This window comes from Oreochromis aureus, linkage group 23, assembly GCF_013358895.1.
Source record: "Oreochromis aureus strain Israel breed Guangdong linkage group 23, ZZ_aureus, whole genome shotgun sequence".
Taxonomy (NCBI): Eukaryota; Metazoa; Chordata; class Actinopteri; order Cichliformes; family Cichlidae; genus Oreochromis; species Oreochromis aureus.
In genome coordinates, this window is record NC_052963.1 from 11,751,134 (window position 1) to 11,775,298 (window position 24,165).

At 43.0% G+C, this 24,165-nt stretch overlaps 1 protein-coding gene and 1 long non-coding RNA gene across 2 annotated transcripts in view; both read left to right on the forward strand.

The window, feature by feature from the left end:
- pard3ba (par-3 family cell polarity regulator beta a) overlaps nucleotides 1–17,488 on the forward strand; it is a 196,539-nt gene extending 179,051 nt beyond the window's left edge. Inside the window, exon 24 of the mRNA XM_031738444.2 lies at nucleotides 16,180–17,488. Coding sequence (XP_031594304.1) covers nucleotides 16,180–16,597 — 418 coding nt within the window. The 3' untranslated portion in view covers nucleotides 16,598–17,488. The remainder of the gene's footprint in view (nucleotides 1–16,179) is intronic.
- A 4,257-nt stretch (nucleotides 17,489–21,745) lies between these two features.
- Nucleotides 21,746–24,165, forward strand: part of LOC120436492 — a 29,965-nt gene continuing 27,545 nt past the window's right edge. The window contains exons 1-2 of the long non-coding RNA XR_005610493.1: nucleotides 21,746–21,877; nucleotides 22,501–22,715. This is a non-coding gene — a long non-coding RNA (uncharacterized LOC120436492). The remainder of the gene's footprint in view (nucleotides 21,878–22,500; nucleotides 22,716–24,165) is intronic.

The window sequence follows — 24,165 nt, forward strand, 5'->3', positions numbered from 1 at the left end:
GCATCTCGGATGTGTAGATTTGAATCTCCTTGGATTTGGACTTTCTTGTTTGGCAACACTAGAAATTTGAAGATGCTTTATTGGGAACGTGAGTTTATCGGGAAAGCATGAACGCTGTCCCAGCCAAGGATTAAATATTCCAACAATTACTGTTTCGCAGTGCATGATAGTGTTAAAAGTCTAACTCTCAGCTCATAGATGGATAAATAGCTGGATAGATATCATAGACTAAAACTATTCTGGGAGATCTTGAATAATTGGTCGTTCCTGAGTCACTCGGAAGTTCAAAATAATACTCGGGCAGGGAAAGCATCAGTTTATATGCCGGGATGTGGAAAATGGTGGAATGATCTCCGGCACCAGAGAAGTGGAGATGCAATAGTGAAATGTAAACTGCTTCCAGCAATATTGCTAGCACAGACAGCATGCTAACGCTAAGCTAGCCCAGAACCCAGAGTGATGATAAAGCTGAGTGCATGCTGACCCCAGCCCAGCAGCCAGAGCCTGAACTTCACAAGGTAACAGAAGCAGTGATGAGCAGTCTCGCTTGTAGTTTTATAGCTTCCATCTCTGTCTGCTCTACAGTAGAGTCACTGTGATGATGTAATATGGCCTCAGGTAACACGAAAATAAAGTAACAAGTACTGTAACACATTACGTTTTCTGGCGAGTAATTAGTTAACATACTGGAGCAATGTGTCATACATTACTCTTTTTTTTTTTTTTTTGAGTGAAATGCCAACACTGACCTTAACAAATCAACAACCACATTTGATTTTAGTTTGGCCAATCTCCCACTCAAGACCGCCCCCTTGTGCACATCTGGACTCCTTCCGGCACAGCTGCTATTTTTAGACTGCTTTTTGTGCAATTTCACCATGAACCTCAAACTTTCTCTGAGCCCAAACATCCATTTCTGCGTCAAACTGAATTGACTTTGACGTTGCCCCTTTCCTACAGCGAAATCCGAGATAAATGGCCATTGTTTTGACACTGTGGATGGGGCCCAGCAAACGTCACAAACACACAAGTCCCTGGATCAGAATGAGTTGTCCAAGGAGTGATCTGAAAATAGCTGCAGCACTGCGCAAAGGGATGAACCTACAGAGGGAAACTGGCCATGTTTTAATTACACAGATGGACTGAGTCATTATAAATTGAGTATGTGGGTTTTGGATGTTGGTCAGGCAAATCAAGCAATTTAAAGATCTTCATCATGAAGTCTGGGAAATCTTACTATGTAATTTTTCTCTATTTTCTGACATTTTTATTAAGAAAAACTTAATTAACCGATGATGAAAATAATCATTTGTACCGCCTTAGTGGTCTCTTGCTCTAAAATGTTTTTCCCCATCATATAAATGATAATAACAGATGCTTTATATTAAAGTGGCCTCCATCAGATTCTCTGGCTTTCATAATTAGACACAAAGACAACAAGTCAGGTTCAAATAATGTTCATTACCTCGAGAAATTTCCCTCATTGTTATTTAACTTTCTTCATCTTCTCTTTGAAGTATTTTTGGGCCCCAGACCCATAGGATGTGATCCACTTGAAATGCATATGCTACAGTTAACACGCTTCTGGGGACATTTGAATCAGCAGCAGAGCAAAAGAAGAAAAAAAAAAAGCCAGAGCAACAAAAGGCAGAGGAGAAGTGCCAGATAGAGTTTGAACACTATTCAGACTCACATGTTTGTGTTCTTGTTTCTGTAAAGATAAATCACGGCTCCTCGGTCCCCAAGACTCTTCTGACTCTCTCTAGCATAAATACCAAGGCGAGAGGAGGGGGGGGGCACAAATATATTCCGGAATGTGCTTTATTTTTTCTTTCCTCCTCCTCCTCCCTCTTCTTCTTCTTCTTTTTTTTTCATCATGAGGGGGAAAAACAGGAGAAAAAGGGAGAGCAGACACAGCAGTGAATTGAATGCATTTTTCAAAGTGAAGCTGAACTTTGTGCAAAATCCCCCCGGGGGCCGCCATTATTGAAAGCCATTTCCTCTCAAAATGAGTGCGGCTCCACCATTGGCCTGGCTCTCATTAGCATACATTTGGCCTGCCTTTGTGTGGAGCCGGCTGGGGCTGCAGCTGGAGGGGTGGGAGGGAAAGAGGTGAGTGTGTGGGTGTGTGTGCACAGATAGTACAGGAGATGTATAAAAGCATCTCACAGATGGGTGGATATGGAAAGGAGAGGTAGGAGTTAGGATCGGTGATGAGGAGGCATTAAGGGCTTCAGGTAGAAATTCAAATATTTCGCTTTCAGTCGTCGGTATGCGTTAACATATTACAGTTTTCCAAATGAAAGCACTTAAGTTTAGAAGATGCTTCTTAATGATTTTTTCCAACTCTTGAATGTTTGTTGGCACTTTGTGGTTATTGTGTTGGAAAATATGGGACATAGTGCTAAGGGCTACTGCATGGCAGCCAAGAAGAGAAGCTGAAGTCTGGTAAAGAGGATTTGGAAAGAGGGCTAGAAGTGGCAGCATCGAGAGGTTTGCCCCAGGGGGAGGATAGTGCTGCTTTTGGCTCTTACCGCCCTCTCCACCGGCCATTAACGCTGGGGTGCAGCTCGACCTCCAGATCGTCCCCCGTGCTTTGGGAGGCACACACACACGAATGCCCAACACACACGCGACCATATGGAGAATATTAACATCATTACCAATTCAAAGCAGCGGGTCACAGGCGCGACGACCCAGCCCCAGGTTATCCAATCAGAGTGCCTTCGTGACCCGTTTCCCCAAGGTGATTGGATTAGGTTGCCAGGTTGGCGTAGCAACGTTTATCTCCAGGGCTGATAATTGGCTGATTAATGTGCAGCCGATGGCCAGAGAGTCAAGAGAGCACAGGGCTTCAGTCAGAAACCACAGTGAAGCTTCTCTCACATGTGAACAATGAAAATTATCCACTGAGAAGGACACAGAGGTTGGGCAGTATGTAAAAACTGTCCATCTGGCCACAGTAATCCCAACAGTGTATTTGTGGAGGTGTGTGTGCCTCCCTTCCCTTCCAAAGGAAAACCAATAAAGGGCGCCTCATTGTCTCTTAAATGATCAAACAGGTGAGGGTAACATATGCTGCAAAATGGTCAGGGTGAACAACCTGTAACATGTGGTAGAGCTGAGCAGAAACTAGCAACAGTTGGACATAAGAATGTAGACATTCACACCAGCTTTCTTCTACACTTCTTGTAAGTGTAGGAGGAAGACGAAATTAAATGACCAAATTCAGACAACATTCACCGATGTCCGACATGTTGGACTCATGAAGACTCCGAGCAAGTTCATCTCTCTGCACCTGTGTTTGCACTTAGTCGTTCTAAGGAGGTCCTCGTGCTTGAATATTTGACAAGGGACTGAATCCTGTATGCTCTTAACAAGCACTCTCTGCTCCTCCTTAAAAACCAGGGGCCAACTTCTTGATTGTCCTTAGCATGCTGAGTATCCACTGCTATGTGGGAAAGTGTCCCTTAAGGACTCTCAACTGACCCTCATGAAAAGTGCACATGCTCTCTTCCTGGCTTTACAGCCTCTTGGCTTTCTCCACCATGTTTCAGCACTTTTCACTCCAGTTATGTATGCCCAGGCCCTGATGAGCCGCAATAAGGCTGGACACACCAAGCATCCCAGTTTTGGGGTTTTGGGGTTTTTTTTTTTTTAACAAAGTACTTTAGTTTTTTTAATTGTTTATTGAAACACAAGTTCTGTAAAAATTATTTTCCTCCTTCCTGATGTCTGACTTTTGCAAGTTTTTCTCACTTGCATGCTTCAGGTCATCAAAAAATGTTTTTATATTAGACAAAGATAACCCAAGTAACTACAAAATGCTGTTTTTTTTTTAATTATGATTTAATTTATTAAGGGAAAATAAGTAATTCAAACCTACAGGTTGCCTTGTGTGAAAAAGTAATTTCCCCCTAAAACTAATGACTTGTTGGGCCACCCTTGGTAGTGACATCTGTAGTCAAGCATTTGTGATAGCTGGCAATGAGTCTTTCACATCACTGTAGAGGAATGCTGGCCCATTCATCTTTACAGAAGTGTTTTAATTCACCCACTGGAGGGTTTTCAGCATTAACGGCCTGTTGAAGGTCATGCCACAGCATCTTAATCACATTTAAGTCTAGACTATAACTCCAAAAACCTGTATCTTTTATTTTTTTGAGTTATTCCGAGGTGGACTTGCTGGTGTGTTTTGGGTCATTGTCCTGCTTCATAACCCTTGAACTGCAGGACATGAACTCACGGCCAGACATCCACTTTCAGGATTTTCTGGTAGAGAGCAGCACTCATGGTTGCATCAATTACAATGAGTCATCCCAAAGCAGCTGCAGGCCATCAAACTACCACCACCATGTTTGACTGTTGGTGTGATGTTCCTTTTATGAAATGTAACAGGACGCAAACCTTCCAAAAAGTCCAACTTTTGTCTCGTTACTCCACAGAGTATTTTACTAAAAGTCTTGGGAATCACCAAGATATTTTCTGGCAAAACTGAGACGAGCCTTTGTTGTCTTTTTGGTCAGCAGTGGTTTTCTCCTTTAGCTCTCTCATGGACGCCATTTTTGCCCACTCTCTTTCTTATTGTTGAATCATGAACTTTGACCTTAACTGAGACATGTGAAGCCTGCAGTTCCTTTAATGTCATTCTGGGATGTTTTGTGACCTCCTGGATGAGTCCTCGATGCACTCTTGGAGTAATTCTGGTCGGCCGGTCACTCCTAGGAAGGCTCACCACTGTTCAAAGTTTTCTTCATTCATGTATAAAGGCTCTCACCGTGGTTCACTGGAGTCCCAAAGCCTTAGAAATCGCTTTACAACCTTTTCCAGACTGATGAATTTCAGTGACTTTGTTTCTCAACAGTATCTGTGGCACGATATGTTGCTTTTTGAGATCTTTTTGGTCTACTTTACTTTGTCAGACAGGCTCTATTTAAGTGATTTCATGATTTAACAGGTCTGGCAGTATTCAGGCCTGGATGTGACTGGTAGATTTGAGCTCAGCTTTTCAAAAATGTGGTTAATCACAGCTAATTCATCATTTAACAAGGAGGGCAGCATGTCACAAAAACACAGATTTTTTTGTCCAGTCTCTAAAAAAAGGCCAAAGATAGTCTGACAGACATAAAACTGTATCTTTGCACTCATTTCAATAAATTGCTGCATTTGTTTCCCATTTCCCCTGCAAGCTATAAACAAATGAGGGCTGGCTCAAGTGCTGAGCTAAAAGTACTGTATTAAACAATTGTCACATTTAATCACTTATTTCTGCCACACTGTTATTTCTCCAGCTGGAAATAAAACCTTCGAGTCCCGCGTCTCACACAGTCGTAGTGCAAGTGTATTATCATTTTAGTGCAGTAATATTGTTAGCGCCTGAAGTTTTTGAGCTCCTGATGAATTTATACGGCCTTTTCAAGGTCAGTGGAGAAATGATATTTGTTGCTGTCCCTTCTTTATTAAACCTCAATTCAGCATCTGCCAGCTTCACGAGCGATCACCTGTGTCCCCACCCGCTGCCGTCCAGCTGTCGAATGACTCACTTTAAACTTCTCTAACTCATTTAAAGTATATTGTCTCCGTAGGTCATTTCATTCCTCGGGTTCTAGAGAGTTCTTATTTCCGCTCTGCTTTTTTTCTGCATTTGCCCCATAACAGCTGGTAATGGCTCAGTAAGCGAGACGATTGGTTTAGAAGTTTGTGCGGCCCACCCCTCCCTGGCTTTATTGTTAAATAATACTAATAAATAAGCAGCCCAAGAGTATCGAAAGCAGTGTGTGTGTGTGTGTGTGTGTGTGTGTGTGTGTGTGTGAAGCACTGTGCGGGTTTATTCGACTGATTTCCCAAGAGGTGCACTGACCCTTCCCTTTTTTAGGGGGCCTTTAAGACGGAGTGGGGCCATTGGTGTGCAGAGGCAGAAATGTTTGTCCCGCTAACAGCGTTTGCGCTCAGACACAGAAAGCTGTAATGGAATCAGCAGCAGGAAATGAAGGGGCTTTAACCAGCTCTATCGCACGCACAGCCGAGGCACCGGCAGCTCTACCTGTTTACAATAACTCCACTTTTTCAGCTTTTTCCCCCCTGATTCCATCAATCCTTTTGTCTGCATTCTTCCGTCACTTCTGTTTATACGTCTCTTACTTCTCTTTGTTTCTCTTCTGTCTTTCCCATCCCTCTCTCAGGCCCTGCGCACAAGGGGGAGAAATGAAATCATGGCATTATAAATAAAACAAAAGATATATACACTTTGATGCCACAGCGGTGCCTGTAAGCTCGGTGAGAAATACAAAGACTGTCATGTACGAGTCTGCGTGACATTTAGTCCGCAAATACAGACGGACAGGCGGGAGTCACCGTGAATTCAAATGCTCTCCTCTTTACTCAGAATAAAAGGGAATGCAATCCGGTGGACGCAGAGTGAACTTAGTTTGCTCTGACTGGGCTAATAGAGAAATGTGCTGCAGAGGATCTGAAAGTTTCTGTGTTTAGTTAAAAAGAAATCTCACGTGCTTCTGCCATCAAGTGTTGCTTTACTGCTTTTCCCCTGCACGTCTCTGTTACCCTGCAGTACTGTCCAAGAAGTAAATCCAACCTTTGACTGCCTCAGTAATAGCTTCTACTTTTGCTGCCATGGGAAATTGACTATTTTGGGGGGGTTTTTTCTTCGTGCAGACACTCTGGAGCAGCAGCAGCTAAATGCTTTGGATTTCAGACGAATAAATGATAGAGCCCAGAAACATGACATCACCGTCACGATGAACGGGGGCACCGAATGTCGCTGCGACTTTTGCCAGAGCGCCTATTCTTAGTTTACATACAGTCTGTTTGGCCTGCTGCATCTCGTCTCTCCTCACCTTCTCATTGCTAACCCCAAGGTCCCGTTCTGCACCTGGACCCACCGTTACCTGTCACCGATACTGTACACACTCCTACTCCCCCCGGCCACCCATCCTCACTATATAGTAGCAGCGAGTGTAAACACGGGTCCATTTAAATGAGGCACGTGCGTGCAGGTGAGAGCCAATTTCGAGCGCTGTTGTTGACATAGGCTGGTTTGATTAGCAGAGCTGCCTCAGCAGCCAGGACCAGAGTGGCTAATGGTTTCCTGTGCTGTGGGCCTGCTCTGTGTCGAACACTCAGCTCAGCACAGTGCCATTAGCGCTCCCACTCTGCGCACGTGCATGTGGACGAGGATGAATTTGGAGAATCTGGCAAATGCATCATACACTAATGAATATGTCAATCTGCTAAATATACTGTATTACATCCTTTAAATAAACAATCTTTACAATAATTGATGAGCGGTCTGTTCGGACCAGAGGAAATAGTTTGGCTAAGGTCTCAACTTATCATAAAGAAACCTGAGAACACAGGCACAGATGTCACTGCCTGATTTAAAGCCATTTCAGTCTGTTTGGGGTCTTTTTTTCTTCTAATTCTGCTGCTACCTCTGCAAATTATGACACAATAAACATTTTTACCCAGAAAAAGTGTGCGCAGACATTCATATGAATGACTGTGCGTGGGTGTGTTTGGCAGTGAGATGCAGCAGCTGGGGTTTTTTTTTTAACAGAGCAATTAATGTATTTTGCATGCAACTCATGCCTGTTTGTCATCATTTGACTAACAGGTGAGCGCAAAAACTGGCAGATGTGCGAGCATATGTATCTGCATGCTCCCCTCATCTTCGCTATCCGAACATTAATAGATTCAATGTGCAAATGTCAGTCAGCTGACTTTTTTGTGAGATTGTGTCTGAGAGTTTGCAGGCATTTCTTTGCATGAAGACACTAACAGCCGTGTTTTCAGGGGAGTGAGGGGTTACAGTGGCTTTTACTGCCGTGTTTTTGGTTCACGTCCCCTCAGTGAGAAGGGTCAGTGCAAAATAATCACTTATAGTCTATGATGACTCATTCCTCAGGCAAGTCACCTGTACAGTTCTATATAGGACAGTGCACTGGGGTGATTTGGTAAAAATGTACAAATGTTAAGAAAAAAAAATCAGAATTTTAAGGATTAAAGTTAAAAATTTATGACAAAAACAGCCAGCCGCACGCACAGTTATTTGTCCAGCTTGTATTGATGAAAACTGGCTTGTGGCTTGTTGTGAGTTGAAAGCGGCGTCCTTGGCATTCTCGTGTTGAGAAAAGGAGTTTCTGAGATTCTGTGAATATCTTACCACGTAACCCTGAAACAGAAGAGGTGCAGTTCCTTTTCCTTCTTTTTTATTACTCATAGATTTGTGGTTAAATCGAAGACCAAATCTGAGGGAGGGGGGGTAAAATTGTGGGCTGTCCCATAATAATTTACAGCTTTAAATAACAGAGGGCTCCTTTTATGGTATTTTATGATTTCTGAGAAAAGTACGCATTTGTGTAAATTATGCAAAAATTGTATTTCTAACTACTGTCCTTGGAGTTCACACCTTTTTGTCCTTTACATTATACAAATTTACATTGAGTCCTTAAATTTACCTTTATTATCTACATGTTTTAAAGGTTATTTGTGATTAATGCTAATGTTATTCTACACAAGAGTGCTGTTTCTCCAACTTTAATCATACTTTTCGCCTTTTGGAGTCGGAGTGCGCGCGTGTCCGATATACACACATGGCTGTTTTCCAGCTGTTTAGTGTACAACACTTAAGACAAATGAGGGAGAGCAGGATGGTGAAAGTATGGGGGGTCTAATAAGGCACTGGCAGTTGGGGGTGTTAATAATTTCCTCCTTCCGCTTCCTAGGGGCAGGTGCAGGATAACCCCCCTCACACGCCTACCCCCATACACACATTCTTCGCCATCATACGGCAGAAGCGATGTCTAAATGGCAACACTCTCTCACAGTCCCTCATGGATACTCCTGTTTTTCTTTCACTGCAGAATATGTAATCATATGCACTCCCAGCACAAATTCACATGCATAGCTATGGATGTAATATCCACTCTATCATTTTCTCTCTCTCTCTCTCTCTCTCTCACACACTCACACACACACACACACACACACTCTCAGGCTCTCAGAGGGTGGTTGAGAGTGTGGTATATGGTGATGATGTTCTCAAAGTGTGAGTCAGATGTATTAGACGGCGTGTCATTACAGCTTTCCACTCCCGTGGGCCCCATGGTTCACATCACACCTTGCACTGTTGCGCTATATAGACCTCAGAGGGACAGACGGGTGTCTCATCTGTCTCTCTGCCTGTCTCCTGCTAAACATAGTCTGTCTTTTTTTTTCAATGCAGCCAACCTTTTTCCGCCTCACTTTACACTGTCTCCATTTTCTCAAATTGTGAATGCATCACATTTGAAGAAAGTAACATTAAAATTAGATACAGTGTTTTGCTGGATTTCTAAATGGTTTCCACTCTTGTTCAAATAGAGACAAGAGTCCTGTCCATACAGGAAGGGGGAAACAATTCATTGCTCTTGCTTTTTTTTCACTTTGTATTGCATGAATTTGCCTCCTTTTCAGTTCTGCCTGTTAGCAGAAATCTGAAAAATGAATAAAAGCTGCTGTGTCGTGTTTCTTGGAATGCATGTGCAACAGGGTGAAGAACCCAGAACCATTTTTTAGGCTGCCTAACTAAACATGTCTGAGAGGAAGCAAATGCGGTCAGTAAAACAGGAGGCACTATCAGCGGGAAGAGTGGGGAAACTGTGGTATCCTGACACTCAGTATACGTGTGTGTACAGCACGCAGTATGTCACTGATGTATAGCGATAGAAACATACAAATGTCAGTTTTAGACTGCTAAAGTGCTGCAAGGTGAAAGCATTGTGACAGTGTGAAGCTTGTATACAGCTGAGATACAATTATGAGTAACGTCAGGATGTTTGCAAGTGTCTCGACTAACATTAGCAGCTTGCTAATTTAGCTTTTCAAGGCTAACTAGACATAAATGAGGGTGGAGACGAGAGGTGGCACACCATACAACCAGTGGTGAAGCTCCTTAGTGGATCATGCACAGACCAAGACAACTGAGGTTTTGAAGTCACTTGACTGCTAACCATTTGATGTTACGTTTTTTGCTATTTTAGACATGGGACAGTGGAGGGTTAAGTCAGAGGTCGACAGCCCGCGGCCCTTTAGTCCCTCAGCTGTTGCTCGTGCAAGCTTTAAAAAAAAAAAAAAAAAAAACTAATGTGACATCCACGCCCCACACATGTGCAGCTCTTTATCTCCCCATTTTCTTTGGTAGGAGGGGCTAAAATGCCTCTTTTGACACTCTTTTGGTGTTGAAGATTGCCAGCCCCTAGTTTAAGTGAGAGGAAAATATGTGTGTTCCTAAAAGTTAATGTCAGTCACTCTGAATCAGCTGCTAAAGCCTTAGTCAGATAGACCTAGAAATTGTTCAGTGACACCCCAATAACCACCAGTCGCTAACAAAAAACGTGCATTCCCTGACTGGTTGGCGAAAACCTTCTCGTGATTGTTTGGATCTCTGGAGTCACCGATAGTTTACATGAAACACACCAAGTTATCTGCTTTTTACTACCATTCGGCTAGTGTTTGTAGTCAAGTCTGTGTCTTCCATGCAAACTACACACATGTACATCTACTAGTGACCAAAGCACTCACAAGGAGGATTTTGGTGCAGTACTCTCTTTTTGGCCAGTTTTGCCTGATAGCAGCCAGCAACCTCTAGAAACATGTCCATGTAGGCTCTCAACCGTCCAAGATGTGTTAAGCTTAATTATTTGAAATGATGGCAGCTGGACTTCTTTTTGGTTCGGGAAGACGTTTGGCCTCTCATCCAAGAGGCTTCTTCAGTTCAGAAACAACTGATGGATAGTACCAAGTATTTAACCCCATGTGGGGGTCATTTTCTTCGAAGGGGCCCTGAGGCTTGTTGACCCACTATTAAATCATGCGAGTCATCGCATGAGCCGAGGTGTGAAGGCTCTGTAAGACATTGCTCTGTCCCATCATATGAGCAGTTGAGGTCACTTGAGGCAAATTATGAGCAACCAATGGCCAAAAAGTCTGGGAAAGCTAAAAATAAAAATAAAAATTGACTTTTAAGTTATTTGCCTCATTAAAAGTGTCTGTTTCTTCTCCACTTGTGGTCGTTTTTAGAGTAGGGAGTATTATAAGTAATAAATAAGGATATAATAATGGCAAATTGTACAAATAGATCAAACGTGACTTGGCACACTGTTAAATGTCATCTGTAAGTTACTGAGGCTAATGGCAGCTGTATTAATAATATCACAGCTACCACATTCAGTGGTAATAACAGCAGCCTGGCATGTACTGAATCACTCTTGAAAGTCTCCCGTTCTGCTTTTTGACATTCATTCAGACCTGTTTATTTGTTCCAGCGTCGCACGTGGAACCCTCTCATTTGCATGTGATGTTTTAATTTTATTTTTTTATTTTGACATTTCTAAAGTGTGTGTGAAACTTTCCTGACAGCTGAATGGAAACACACCTACTGTCTGCTTGTCTGTCGTTGTCATAAGCTCCTTTCAAACCAGATTAGCAGTGCTGGCAGAGCCCCTCTAATTGTCATTACCGACAGCAAACAACATTTTAATCCGGCAGGAATCTGCCATGTTTGGCATGTTTGAGTTTTGTTTTGTTTTTTTTTGCTTTGAAATAAGTCAAAAGTAAGAGCTATGGAGGAAATTTCCCATTTGTCCTGAGTGAGCTGCAGCACAGTTATTATGCCGTTAGCGTGAGACGGGTTAATCAGTACACAAGAAAATCTTTTTACATCTGAGTTAATGCAAGTTGTGTCTAAAACTCCACATTGTCGGCCTCTATTCTCTGTCTTTAGGCCTCACATTTCTTTTTCCGTTTCCCCGTATTCATTTGCTACGTTGCACACAAACAGGCCCGTGAAGTGCGTTACGTAAGTTATCAAGTAAACAGGGATCTCATTCTGACGCTTGGAATGTACAAACACGACCATGCACTCTTCTCTGGCTCGCGCTCTCTCGTTCACGATATTTTATTTAGCTCCACTAAATTCAACTATAATTTATGTGAAAGTCAAATGTTGCATAAATCCAAAGTTGGTTGAGGACATTTCAGGTTACCGACCACCCACAAAAACTCATATGGAGTTGAAGACGTCCACTCCCGTCCGTCTCCCAACCAGGCTGGAGCCAGCTGTGCGACCCAGGGATGAGAAATTCCCTAAGGGTCACCGAGGCCCATGGAAGCCCTAATCCCCCAGCTGCTTGACCGGAAACACACACGGATACATGCTGTCAAATGGTGGTAGACAGTCACGTCATTACTAACACATCCATGTTTGCTTACATGCAGTGCTTTCACAGTCTTGGAAGTAAAGGGTTTAACCAGTGTCCTTTACTGGTGTTGCCTAATTTCAGGTCTAATTGCCTGAAACCAGCAACTTTGTCATTATTAGGGGTTCAGTCAGTCATTGGAAAACATTGCGTCTGTCAGAATGAGCAGTACAATTTGCCAAAGCACTTATCAATTAGTTGGTTGGTGCTAGCTTCTCTGGAACTGCTAATACTAGTCCTGTTCACTTCTATGTAGATTCATAAAAAGGTAGCTCTGTAGTGTATACAGCTACCAAGCAGGGGTACCAGGCCATCCCAGCATCCAAGAGAACTTTATCCCTCCTACTTTAACTCTTAGAAAATGGACATGGCAGAATGAGATAATTTAACTATTTAGCTTTTAAAATTTTATACAGCTATAAATATTAGCACTGAAAATAAATGGATGTCAGCAAATCCAATTTTAGTGTAGCACTAAAGGGTTACTCTGATATTTGTTTGTTCTAATACTGCTTTGGCCTTATCTTAAAGAGGACCGAGGTGATTACGTTTCCTGAATTGCTACTAAGCAGAGGTTATATAGGCGATGGAGAGACAAGTAAAGCCTAAAGGAGAAGAAGAGAAAGATGAATATGCACGTCTGAAAGATGTGGAAATTGAAGATTGCAGAGGGAGGAAAAAATAAGGAGTGATGAAAGAAGAAAGGGGAAGCCAGCGGTGGTTCCTGTCTGTTTGGGTGGCCCTGAGCCGGATTGAGGACCCAGGTGTTCTCCCCCCTCTGTCCACGTATCGCTCCATCCCTCTTTCATTCCTTCTCATCGCCTCCCCTGGTGGCCTTCGCCATTTAATCTGGATTAATGAGGAGGTTGACCTTCGGCTCGCTTCCTCTCTGTCTATCCCTTTCCATTCCTGCCTTGCAGAGCTTTCCAAGCAGGACTACGTTGTTTTTACCCACATTTTATTTCTGCTTCTCTCTCCCCCATGTCTTCATTTCATATTGTTGCTTTTTCTACTTCTCTGAATCTTCTCTTTCCTCTGTCTCTTTTCAACCCATTTTGCTCTTTATCTCAAGCCTTGGCAGTGCAAGTCTTTGTGCATGTGCAACTCCATCTTGGCTCTACTGACTGACAAAGCAGTGCTGTTCATTGTTGGGACCACCTGTGTATCCTGTCCCACTGCTCTGTTTGGGTGGTCAAGCCTTGCAGCCCACGCCGTACTGATATACGGACACACACTTAGAGAAATTCACGTCACCGCAGTCCATGAATATCCTCATGGGAAGTCTGCAAAGGCACAAGTACAGACGCACACTCACTCACAACCAAGCTGTGCGCTACCCAATCTGTGGTGAGTGAGTCCTTCTAATTGGCCAGTCAACAGGTGCTGAGCTCGACTCATGGGAGTGGACAGAGGAGACGGAGGGATATGATTACAGAACAAGGGAAAGGCTAAGCTCAAGGCTTCTGTATAATAACTACAGCAGGAGCCAGTTTTGAAGGGTGGGAAGTAAATATCTAAATCTGTTTGGCTGTTCTTTGTTGCTGATTGATATACCACCAGAGCAATTTGAACAATAGCCAGCCCTGTGCTGCTCATGTGGCGGTCAGAGCAGTTCTTAAAGTAGCAAGTTGGAGTGTTGTCTGTTCAAGAAACATGTTTTCCATAATCAAGGAAGGAATTGTGCCAGTGTTATAGTTTTCAAACTAGAGTGCACCATGTTGTGCCCACCTAGGTCCAAGTGTCATAAGTTTGTCATGTATATATTTTGTCATAGAGGCTGAACTACAGGCCCCATGAAGACATATGTGCCTGCCAGTTATGTTGTGACCCCATGGTTTTGTCCGTGTAGATCAAGGGTGGGGGAACTCCAGGCCTCAAGGAACGGTGTCCTGCAGGATTTAGATGTGTCCTTGATCCACTTGGCGTAGACACTAAACTATGAGGGCATCAATTTTGCATGCCTGCTCCAAGAACACTCTGTGCAAATTAAGACAAAGAATAACAACTACTACTTTGTTTGTGATGTCCACACAACGAAAGTATCAAATACAGCCTACTGTATCTCAGTCTGAATCACATTATTAATTTTCTTTGGCAACACACACTACCGATCTATGTACTACCACGTCTCTCTTGTCACGTCTTTGTTGAACTCACTAATTACTCACTGTCTTGGATGGAAAAGCACACGTAAAAAAGGAAGTGAACTCTGGATTTGATAACTAGTAGACTCTCCATTATCAGCAACAGCTTCAGTCAGTTTCCAATCAGTCTTGCACAACAATGAGGGGGAATTCTGGGTTATCAGTTTATCAATATTTTTGGGATGTATTGATTAAAAAGCCTTCGTAAAGTCATGCCACTTCATCTAATCCAGGTAAAGGTCAGAACTCTGGTAGAACTTTCTTCTATCTCTTGGGTCATGCATCTTGTGGCTTTACACAACTTCTGTTGAAGTCTTTTCTTTTTTTCTTTTTGAGTAAAATCCCTTGGCGTAATGGTGATCCATTGTTCCCTCAATAGTGTACAGGCCCACAATAAAAGTAGGCCCAAACCATGAAGCTACCTCCACCATGCTCCACACTAGCAGTGACGTGTTGGTGTTGTCAGTGCCTTTTTGATTCTGAAAACTTTGCAGCTTTTGTCTAATCCATCCACAGAACATGCTCCAGATCTTTGTATGATAACGTCTCCCACATGGACTGATGGACACCTAGGTCTTTCCATAAGCTGATGCAGCGTTTTTAATGCTTCTTTTAAGGTCTTGTGAAAGTAGTTGGGCTCAAGACATTGCCCAGTATTTAGTGAGAGTGCAGCTTTGTCAATAGCCACCTCCTTAATGGGAACACGTGACTCCAAGTAACTTTTGAGAAGTCTTTAGCACAAAGGTCCTTATGTAATCCTGAGTACTGATTTTTAGTAAAGGCATGTTTTGGTCTAGAAATTGTGACTTAGATGAGCCACATTTTTTAAGTAATCAATGTGAAAAATCCTGGAAGTTCCAAAGGATTTTTGCAGCATATGAACATATGGTAAAAATGCGTAGTTTAAATTAGCTCATGTAGTATATTAAATTGTCCGGAAAGCAGAGATGTTTGCCAAAATGACTTTTATATAATTTGAATGCCAAAACGTACAATTTAAGATGTTGACAGTCCTCTTGCACCTCACCACTTTTATAAATAGAGAGTTTCCCTTACAGCTAGGCTGCTGAAGACCTGACTTTTAGATTTGCTTACTCGCTGTAGCTTGACTTGTGTGTCACTCAGCACTGGAAACAGCACATAAGACGGAAAACATTTGGGCCTGAATGAAAGGTGATCAGCCCTCCCTTTTCTTTTCTCCTGTGTCTCTCTTTTTTTTCTCCCCCCTCTCTCGCACTTTCTCTCTAGTTCCCTCTCCAGTCTCACTTTCTCTCTCCTTCCGTCTCCCCGAGCCCCGCGGGTCGCCTTACCCTGGGGTTTAGCCCCTAATCACCCACAGCTAGTGGGGAGGGAACCGGAGACTTCCAGCTGGCTGCCTCGTTATTGCAGACCCGAGGGACACACATACACACATTCCTGCACACACGAGCTAAAAACACACACACACAACCTCATATATGCTTACCGAGGCATTTGCTGTTATCTCTTGGCATCTCTCCATCCACGGCCTCCCCCCCACAACTCGATCCTGCCAAGGCCGCAGCCTCGCCACATAAACTGAATAACAGAAGGCGGCTTACCACAAAGGAGGCCCAAATCTCTGGCACGTCCACATCTCCAAACCAGTTTAAACTAGTCTTAAATGTTGACATCTCTATACTGTTAACCATACATCTGTATTTGTGTGTAAATGCATGTGTCTGTCCTGACTGTTTGCGTCTAATAATCCTGCAGCCAGGACTCTAACAGAATTCTAACACCAACCATCTTTTTCCTTTCAGGAGGGATCCATATGATTACCCCACCCACTCCAGACCTGTGCCAAGAGATTCCGGCCCCAACCACTATCAGGACGCTCCAGGTGCCAGTAACTCGGGCCGTTTGCCAATCCCTCAGTCAAGCACCCAGCAGCCGCTCAACAATCCCCGCTACTACCCGTCTTCCCAGGCAGGACAGCAGCACCGTGCTGCCTTAAGACAGGACGTCCCTCCGTCACCCTCCGCGGGTCAAAGAGGGCGCCAGTACTACGACACCGTAGGGAGAAGAGACGGATATCGACAAGCCAGCCCCGGCCGCTACACCAGCCCAGAGAGAAACCCTGCCGCCAGGGAGCGTTACAACAGCCCCGACCGCTATCGCTACGGCGACGAAAGACAGCCTGACCCAAGACGGAAGAATCCCATGATAGGCGCGGTTTAAAACCGTACAAATACAAGTAACATAAAGAGAGCGTGTTTGTGAAACATATCAGCTGTCACCTGGGCCGCCAGTGTGCATCAGTGGAATTTTTGCCATGTTGATTCATGTAATCAAGCTGAAATGCAAAAAAACAAATAAGGCTTATTTTTTTGAGAAAGGGAGATTTGTGTGTTATGTGTTTATGTTTCCAGCTGCGTGTATATATTTGCTGGTGTGTCGTGGTGTATAAGAAGAGGACACAAGATTTTATGATGTCGAAATTAAATGAAGTTAAATAAATTATATCGAGTAAACTCCGTGCCAAACATATACAATCTAGTGTATTGAAAGCTATGAAAGCAGAGCTGACTCGCATTTTGCACATGCTGATCAAGCTGAAGGAAATTAAAGAGGGATCACCCGTCAGACTGCTCCAGCACAGAGAGACGGGAAGCTAAAGTGGACAAACAGGAAAAGGAAGTAACACCCCCTTCTTGTCCTTGATGTTTAGTCGTTTGGACTTCCTTTACATCCTGCTAACACACTGCTTCATCTGTTTTTTTTGTATTTTTACCTTTCCTTATCTGGACGTGGCTTACTCCGTGCTCATTAACTGTCTAACTGAATTTGCAAATAAGATAAGTGATATTTTTGTAGCGCTTCTAATAAAATGTATAAATCTTGATCTGCTGCAGGCTGCAGGCTCTTATGGTAAGCTGTGTGACTCCTTGTAACTCGTGGAAGACATTAATGATACATTTTATCCTTTAACATATCACCGCTAAGAGTCACTGCACTGAAAACGAATTGTGTCAATGGTGGTTTGATTTAAACTTGCTGTCAAATAAGTGCACAACTTTTTTGTTGTTGTTTTGTACAACTATTTTCCATTAAATATCTTGATAAATATTCTCAGGCTGTGCCACACCGTTTCATTTCATCCCATTTCTGCTTCATTTCACCTGTTAGCTAGAGTACACGTATATGAAACACTCAGACTAAGACAACACCATGAGTCATCACTTTAAAAATTCATTATAATATCCAGCTTAATGTCTCTGAGCACAATCTCTAGATAAATTTGCCCTGTGAGATGACTGATAAGAGTAGCCAGCATTCCGATAATGACTAAATCATCTTCAACAATTAGAGGCAGGGAAATCTCCACTGGAAAATGATTACTGCCCAATTTGCTCTCAGAAATAAAGATGGCACTGATTGGTGAAATTAGACTTGAAATGGGGAATAATTAGTGTGGAGAAGGCTTTTTCTATCAGTTTAGGTTTAATTAGCATCGAGGCCCATAAGGACCGGGCCTCTCTGCATTCCCCTGACCCTCTCCTGTCTGATCTGGAATAGACCTTCCAAACAGACGAGCACAGGCAGATAAAAGCTGATCAATCCTTCTCTTTAAACCAGTTTTAAACAAATTAACTATTTCCCAAAGACAGGAAACATGTAAGACTTCAGAGGAGATGCAGCCTGTCTGACTAAGTACTAGTATAAACAAATGCTTATTTTGACACATATCATATATAGTAAGAAATGCCGTGCTTGTCACAAACTAGAATAGATGAAAGCTGGATAAACAAGCAAGGGAACCGCCAGCTGTCTGCTGAGCATCCTGTGATGACAAAACTGTCAGAAATTGTCCACAGTTTCTTCCTAATAGGTCTATGTTGAACTAATCAAGCACAGGCAGGGAAAACTAGTGCATCTGTAATAGCTTGTTTGATTACACAAGCTGTTATAGAAAAGTTTTAAGTGAGTCAGAGGAAGAAATCAAGTGCTCCAGAAGTCTCTTATGTTTTATACTCATAGTCCCCATAAAGGAGACACTTCTGCAGTAGCTGAAGGCATACATGGTAAGATAAGCTCAACTCCTCTTAAAAAAATACAATTAAATTAAAGAACTGAGCGGACCTCTGTGTGATTAAACCAGAAGGTTATAACCATTTAAAGCCACAATTAAACAGCAGACATGCAAAACTACACAACTGATTCACATATTTCTTAACTTTATGTATTTTTTTCAGTATCTGGAAACCTAATGTTAATATCTGTAGGAGTATGGCTAACAGCTAAAATCAGTAGCTAGCAGTATAGATAAACATGTTAGCTAAACCTGCTCATATGCTATATATATTTAGCTCAAGGTATAGCTACAACAGTTTCAACTGCTAGCCACACTTTGGGCTAAAACAAAAGAGTCCCACTTTTTCTGTTAGCTGTTTTAACATTTTTAACAGTTTACCCGTGCAAAAGTCTTGAGCCACTGGCTGAAATACTGCCCAAAATCATGGCGGACCCTCCACCATGTTCTACAGATGGCTCTAGACACTGTTGTACCGCGCTCCTAACCTCCTTCGTGTCTGTTGACAATGATTTGAACGTGAAAATGTCACATTTGGATTTATCACGCCAACAGACCTGTTGCCGCTGATTTTCAGTCCAGTATTTGTGTAATTTGGAATACATCAGCCTTTTTGTTTTGCAGTTTCCTTCCTTCAGTGATTAACTAAAGTGTCAGGTGCATCTCTCAGGTCCTGTGTCAGGTCTTTGCTGGATTTTTTCCTATTTCTTTCAGATACTGTTCCTGTGCTGTAAATGCTGTTTTTCAGGCTTGCCACTTCTTTTGTCCTCGACTTGTACAGTTTTCTCAAGGACACACTGCACACCATGCCAAGATATGTCAAATTTTTTGGCTGATAGCTTTTTAGGAATCACTTGTTGATGCAAAAGTAATATTTTATGTCTGTCAAACTTCATTATCGTTGGCATTTCATATATTCAACAAAAGAAATGAGAACAAATGTTTTTGTGACAGGCTGCTCGTAACAAAGTGCCTAAAGATACAAATTAAAACTGGTTCTTTGCCAAGTTGTCTGTTACTTGTAGACACAACGCTGGTTTGTCCGTTGACTTTTTTGCCTTTTTTTATGGTTGAATGACTCTTTGGTTCAGTGTGAGAGACTCAACCAACAAAAACACATTCCTGTTAAAGAGGTCAGGTACAAGGACTGGAGATAAAATGAGTGAAAAAGTAGCCAATATCCAAAGTAAAACTCTGAAAGACCTTCAGAAAGCCTGAAGAGGTATTGCTCAAGACCACTCACCACACCACACCACAAAATTATAAGAAGGTCTGGCTCCTTGAAAGCAAAATATAAAGAAACGAAGGATGGCTCGAGATTTTTGCACAGCACTATATGCCTACCTAACACTTTTATTTGTTCATTGTAGTGAAATTGTTAGAATTAACAGCTTAAATAGTTCTAAACGGCAACAGTGAGCATGAAGTTGTGAGCTAAAAGTATGCATTAACAGAAACGATCGGCTAAATATGGAAAAATAAATTCTAAGCTAAACACAATAAATAAAGAACACAGACCTCATAAATAACTATTAACAGGAGCTGCATGTTAAATGGTTAAAACAGTAAATCACAGTTACTGATAGGTGGTTGAGGTATTGCTAACCATAAGAGCCATAATAGTCTAAATGGGGAGCTGAAACTAGTTCAGATCTGGTTTTAAATAAGCTTAAAAGACCACACCGAATGTAAGAGGCATTGATGAAGTGCATGTGACAGAGCTGTGGGTATGTCAGATGAAAAAGGTTGGAAACCACTGGTTTACTTAATTAGCACTCGCATGTGTGTGTGTACTTATAAAGCACGTCTTTACTGTTATGAAAGGCATGCAGTTATAATTCCATGATGATAGTATGGTAATGGCACCGTGCCATGGTATTACAAGCATGAAACATTGTAAAAACCTCCCTTGGGTGGTCTGATGAGACATTCCGGTGTCTAAATTTGTCGATGGTGGAGCGTCAGCGAATGAAAATGCCTCATTTGTTTTTGGTAGATTATAAAATTTAGGAGCCAAATAGAGAGAGGGCCCTCAAACATACTAAGAAGGAGATTATTTTATTAAGCGGTCACTGCTCATGGCTACGTAGGTGTGACCTGGCCAAAAAACTAGTTCGGCACACTAGTAGTGTCTCGATGGATGCTCAAGCCATCCTAGGTATGAAGGAATGCTGGATTGAGCAGGAAGTCAAGACGGACCAACTGAACTGAGGAGGGGGGCTGAGGGTACATCTTTCACTGTCTTACAGTGCTGTGATTGCAGCCATTGACCAGCTCTCCATGAATGATACTCATGACCATCGATTAGCGGTCAGCCAAGACTGAAGAAGTGCCCGTCTCCAACGCCTGCGTCCATATGAACTGAATCAACTTCCTGGTGTTTCCAAGTACGTTTGTTATAAAGCGGAGATGGCAACAGTGAGCGCCGTGCCAAGATTTCCTGTGTCTCCTCTCATTCACACTGATGGTAACACAACTCGTGGCACTTAAGCTGGCTTCGCTGTGCTTTAAAGAATAAGTACGCTGTAAACAGGCTCCTCCGAGTGCTTGTGGTCAGCTCGCTGCTGCCAAAGATAATAAACAACAGCAACTGATTATCCGTGAATTAATTGCATTTTAAGTCCATTAAACAAAAGCTTTGGAATCGCTGTCAGGAGCACTTGGCTCTAACACCCATCTTAGTGAAATTACTCTTCCGTCCACAGCCTTCGAGAGTGCCTCGGCCTTTGTTCATGGTCATCCACAAGGAGTGCTTTTAGTGCAGTCACGTGACACACCCTCCCTCTGACGGGCCGCGGTCATGGCCGTTGATTCGCTGACAGACGTATTTTCGCGCCTCATATCACCTCACGCCATGTAAAAAAGGCGTTTTCCTCTCCCCGCTGCACGACCTCTGATTTCGAGAAAGGCCGTATCCTTCCTTAAGAGCTACTTATCTATTCTCTGCACCCACCCCTCCTTTTGTTGGCGATTCTTTCCCGACTTTAAAAAATAAAAATTCTCTCCCGTCTTTTTCTCTGTTATGTGAGAAGGGGGTGGGGGTGTTTTGCGTGAATTAATTTGACACCTCGTAAGCCCACATTTTTGTGGAACTAAAATAAAAAATGAAAAAATGCAAACGCACACGCTGTTCCCCAGTCGATTGTCATGAACCGTGGGGTAGTGTGAGAATTCCCTGGTTATGTTCTCTTAGCATTACCTATTCTGCTGGTGCCCCTGTTGTACACCTTTGCTTGTTAGCATGTGTCAATCAAAAGGCGTGCTCCGGGGAGGGCAAAGTGGAGAGCTGAAGCAGTTATCTGTCTCCAACACAGCTCCCAAAAAAAGACAAAGTCGGCGGGAGGGGCTGAGATGGAGGGGATGTGAGTACAAGAGATACTGGAGGACTAGTATAGAGGAGCATACACCCTCGCAACACAAGAACGAAGGTAAATGCCCGAGCTGACCTCGGCCTGCTCTCGCTGGCCCCTTTCATCCTCTTCATTAAAGGCACATTCCGCCATATTACCCCGCTGTCCTTCTGTCCTTCACCTGCTGCCATTCATTTCAATTCAGCCCTCGTTAAGGCATCACGGTCTCCGAACGGAGTGTAGTCGGAGCGGTGCGAGCGGATCCTCTCATTTAATTATACAGTTCATTAGAAAGGAGGCCCACATCCCCACTCCACCTCCCCCCAGCTCTGAGGCAGACCATGGGAATAGCTGGTGGCTAATGTGCAGTTTAAATGGCCTGAATATGGAGATTGGTGGAGTTATGGATTACCGTTAACCGTTAGCCTGCCCTTCACCTACTTCATTCGCTTTTATGTCAGCTGTGTAGCCTTTTGATGCAGTATCACTCGAGTTGGAGTGTGCTCTTTCAGCCAGCGTGTTTGTTTGATATTGTTCATGAACTGTGAAATTGAATTTCCACACTTGGGCTGATATTGGAAATAATTTCATATCCCGTGCAATATTCTTGCTCGGTTTCACCTTGCGCTGTGTTTAAGACATCCATTTTTTCTTAATGTGTCTTTCTGTGTTTTTCTCCTTCGTCTTCTTCTTTTGCAAAGTCGATTCTGCAACACCGTTAATTTGGACCATATTTACCCTGAAAGCAGTGTTGGCTCTCCTGGCTGCCTCTCTGTTCGCCCACACACCACAGCCGAGCCACCAACCACCATCTTTTACTCCAAAGCTGTCGCCATGGAAACGGGGCCGCCGCTCCTGGCACAGCAGCCCCCCTTTTTTTCCAGTGCTGATGACATCGTAGTAGCAACAATGAAAGGTTTGTACATCCCATTATTAAGAGGAGCAGGATTTTTTTCTCCCCTCTTTTTCGCTTTTGGGGCAGGTTCACTGAGCACCTGAAACCTCACACAGTGTGAAATGCTTTATCAGAAACACTCAGGTCTTTTATTGTATTCTGCACCAACGCTGGTACCACTTCAGGTAGACGAACCTTGCAGGAGAAAACATAAATACAAAGCTTTTGTCAGTAAGCTACATGCAGCATTTCTTCCTCTGCTTTTTGGGAGCTTCTGGGATATGTAAATATATTTCCTATACTTGAAACTGAATGGTTTCAACGTCTGTTTGCTGTGAGCTTGCACAAAGCAGCAACCTGTACGGCTGAGAGGTGAAGCCAAGGTGCAATTCCTCAAATGGCCACTTGAGGCTGTGATCAAAATCAAGTCATTCCCAGCAGACTCTAATGTTAAAACGGCCGACTTAATAGCAAAAACTAACATGTTTACAACCAGTTAGACATTTGGCCTCTGGAGCTAATTTCCCCTTCATAACATCTGCACTCAGGTTATTATTTACTTATTTGTTTGTTTTAATAAATCACCCAGTTAAGTTTTCTTTGAGATTAAAGTTGGAATTAATTCTCACTCACCAGTGGGCTTCACCTCCACTAAAATGAATCTCCCAGTTTCCTTCCAAGATACCTGTGGTCCAGTTTTCGTGAGTGACACTCACTTTGTAGGCTATCGTTGCACCTTGCTTAGCGAGTCAGCTAGTGTTAGCACGGCTCCATCGCCTCAGTTCAAAAAGGATACTTTCTGTTTAAACAACAAAAAAAAACAAGATGGCAATGCCACGAGGCGATTCCACAGACACAGCTTTATTCATCTTTTATGTACAGTTTATTGCTCCAGCCTGAATGCAGCAGAAAAGTTTTACTCTCAGGAAAAAGCTCTGCATTGTTTATTTGCTTCTTGGCTACGTAGCCTCGGAGCTGCTGGACTCCTTAACGCCAAACCCTCCAGAACTTTCTCTTCATTCATCTCTCCCAGCCTTCTCCACTTTCCTATCGCTCCGGTGATGAAAAACACCAAAGAGCCTTGTGGACTCTGGTGTTAACTTGGGGCTAGCAGTGTGGTTCGCCGGGTTGTGATGTGGCCAACAACAGCTGAAGTCCGTGACCCCTGGACCCCATCCATCAGGCTTTCATCACCAGCCCTGGCCTCTGACACACACAAAACTTCAGCCGGGGAGAGAAAGCACGCAACTGGGAAATGCATCAATGTCACTGAGACACTGGGAACAGTATTAGATTATATATATTCACTTTGTCCAGCACTCGACATGCATGCGAGTTATCATACACCAGTGCGGTTTTTGCTCTTGAATATAAAGTTATAAATGTTTCCAGAAGTACTGAGTGAGGTTGCCAAACTGGTTTTATAGAGGTCCCAGACTAAGCTGTCCATCATGTGCACACTCTTCATATA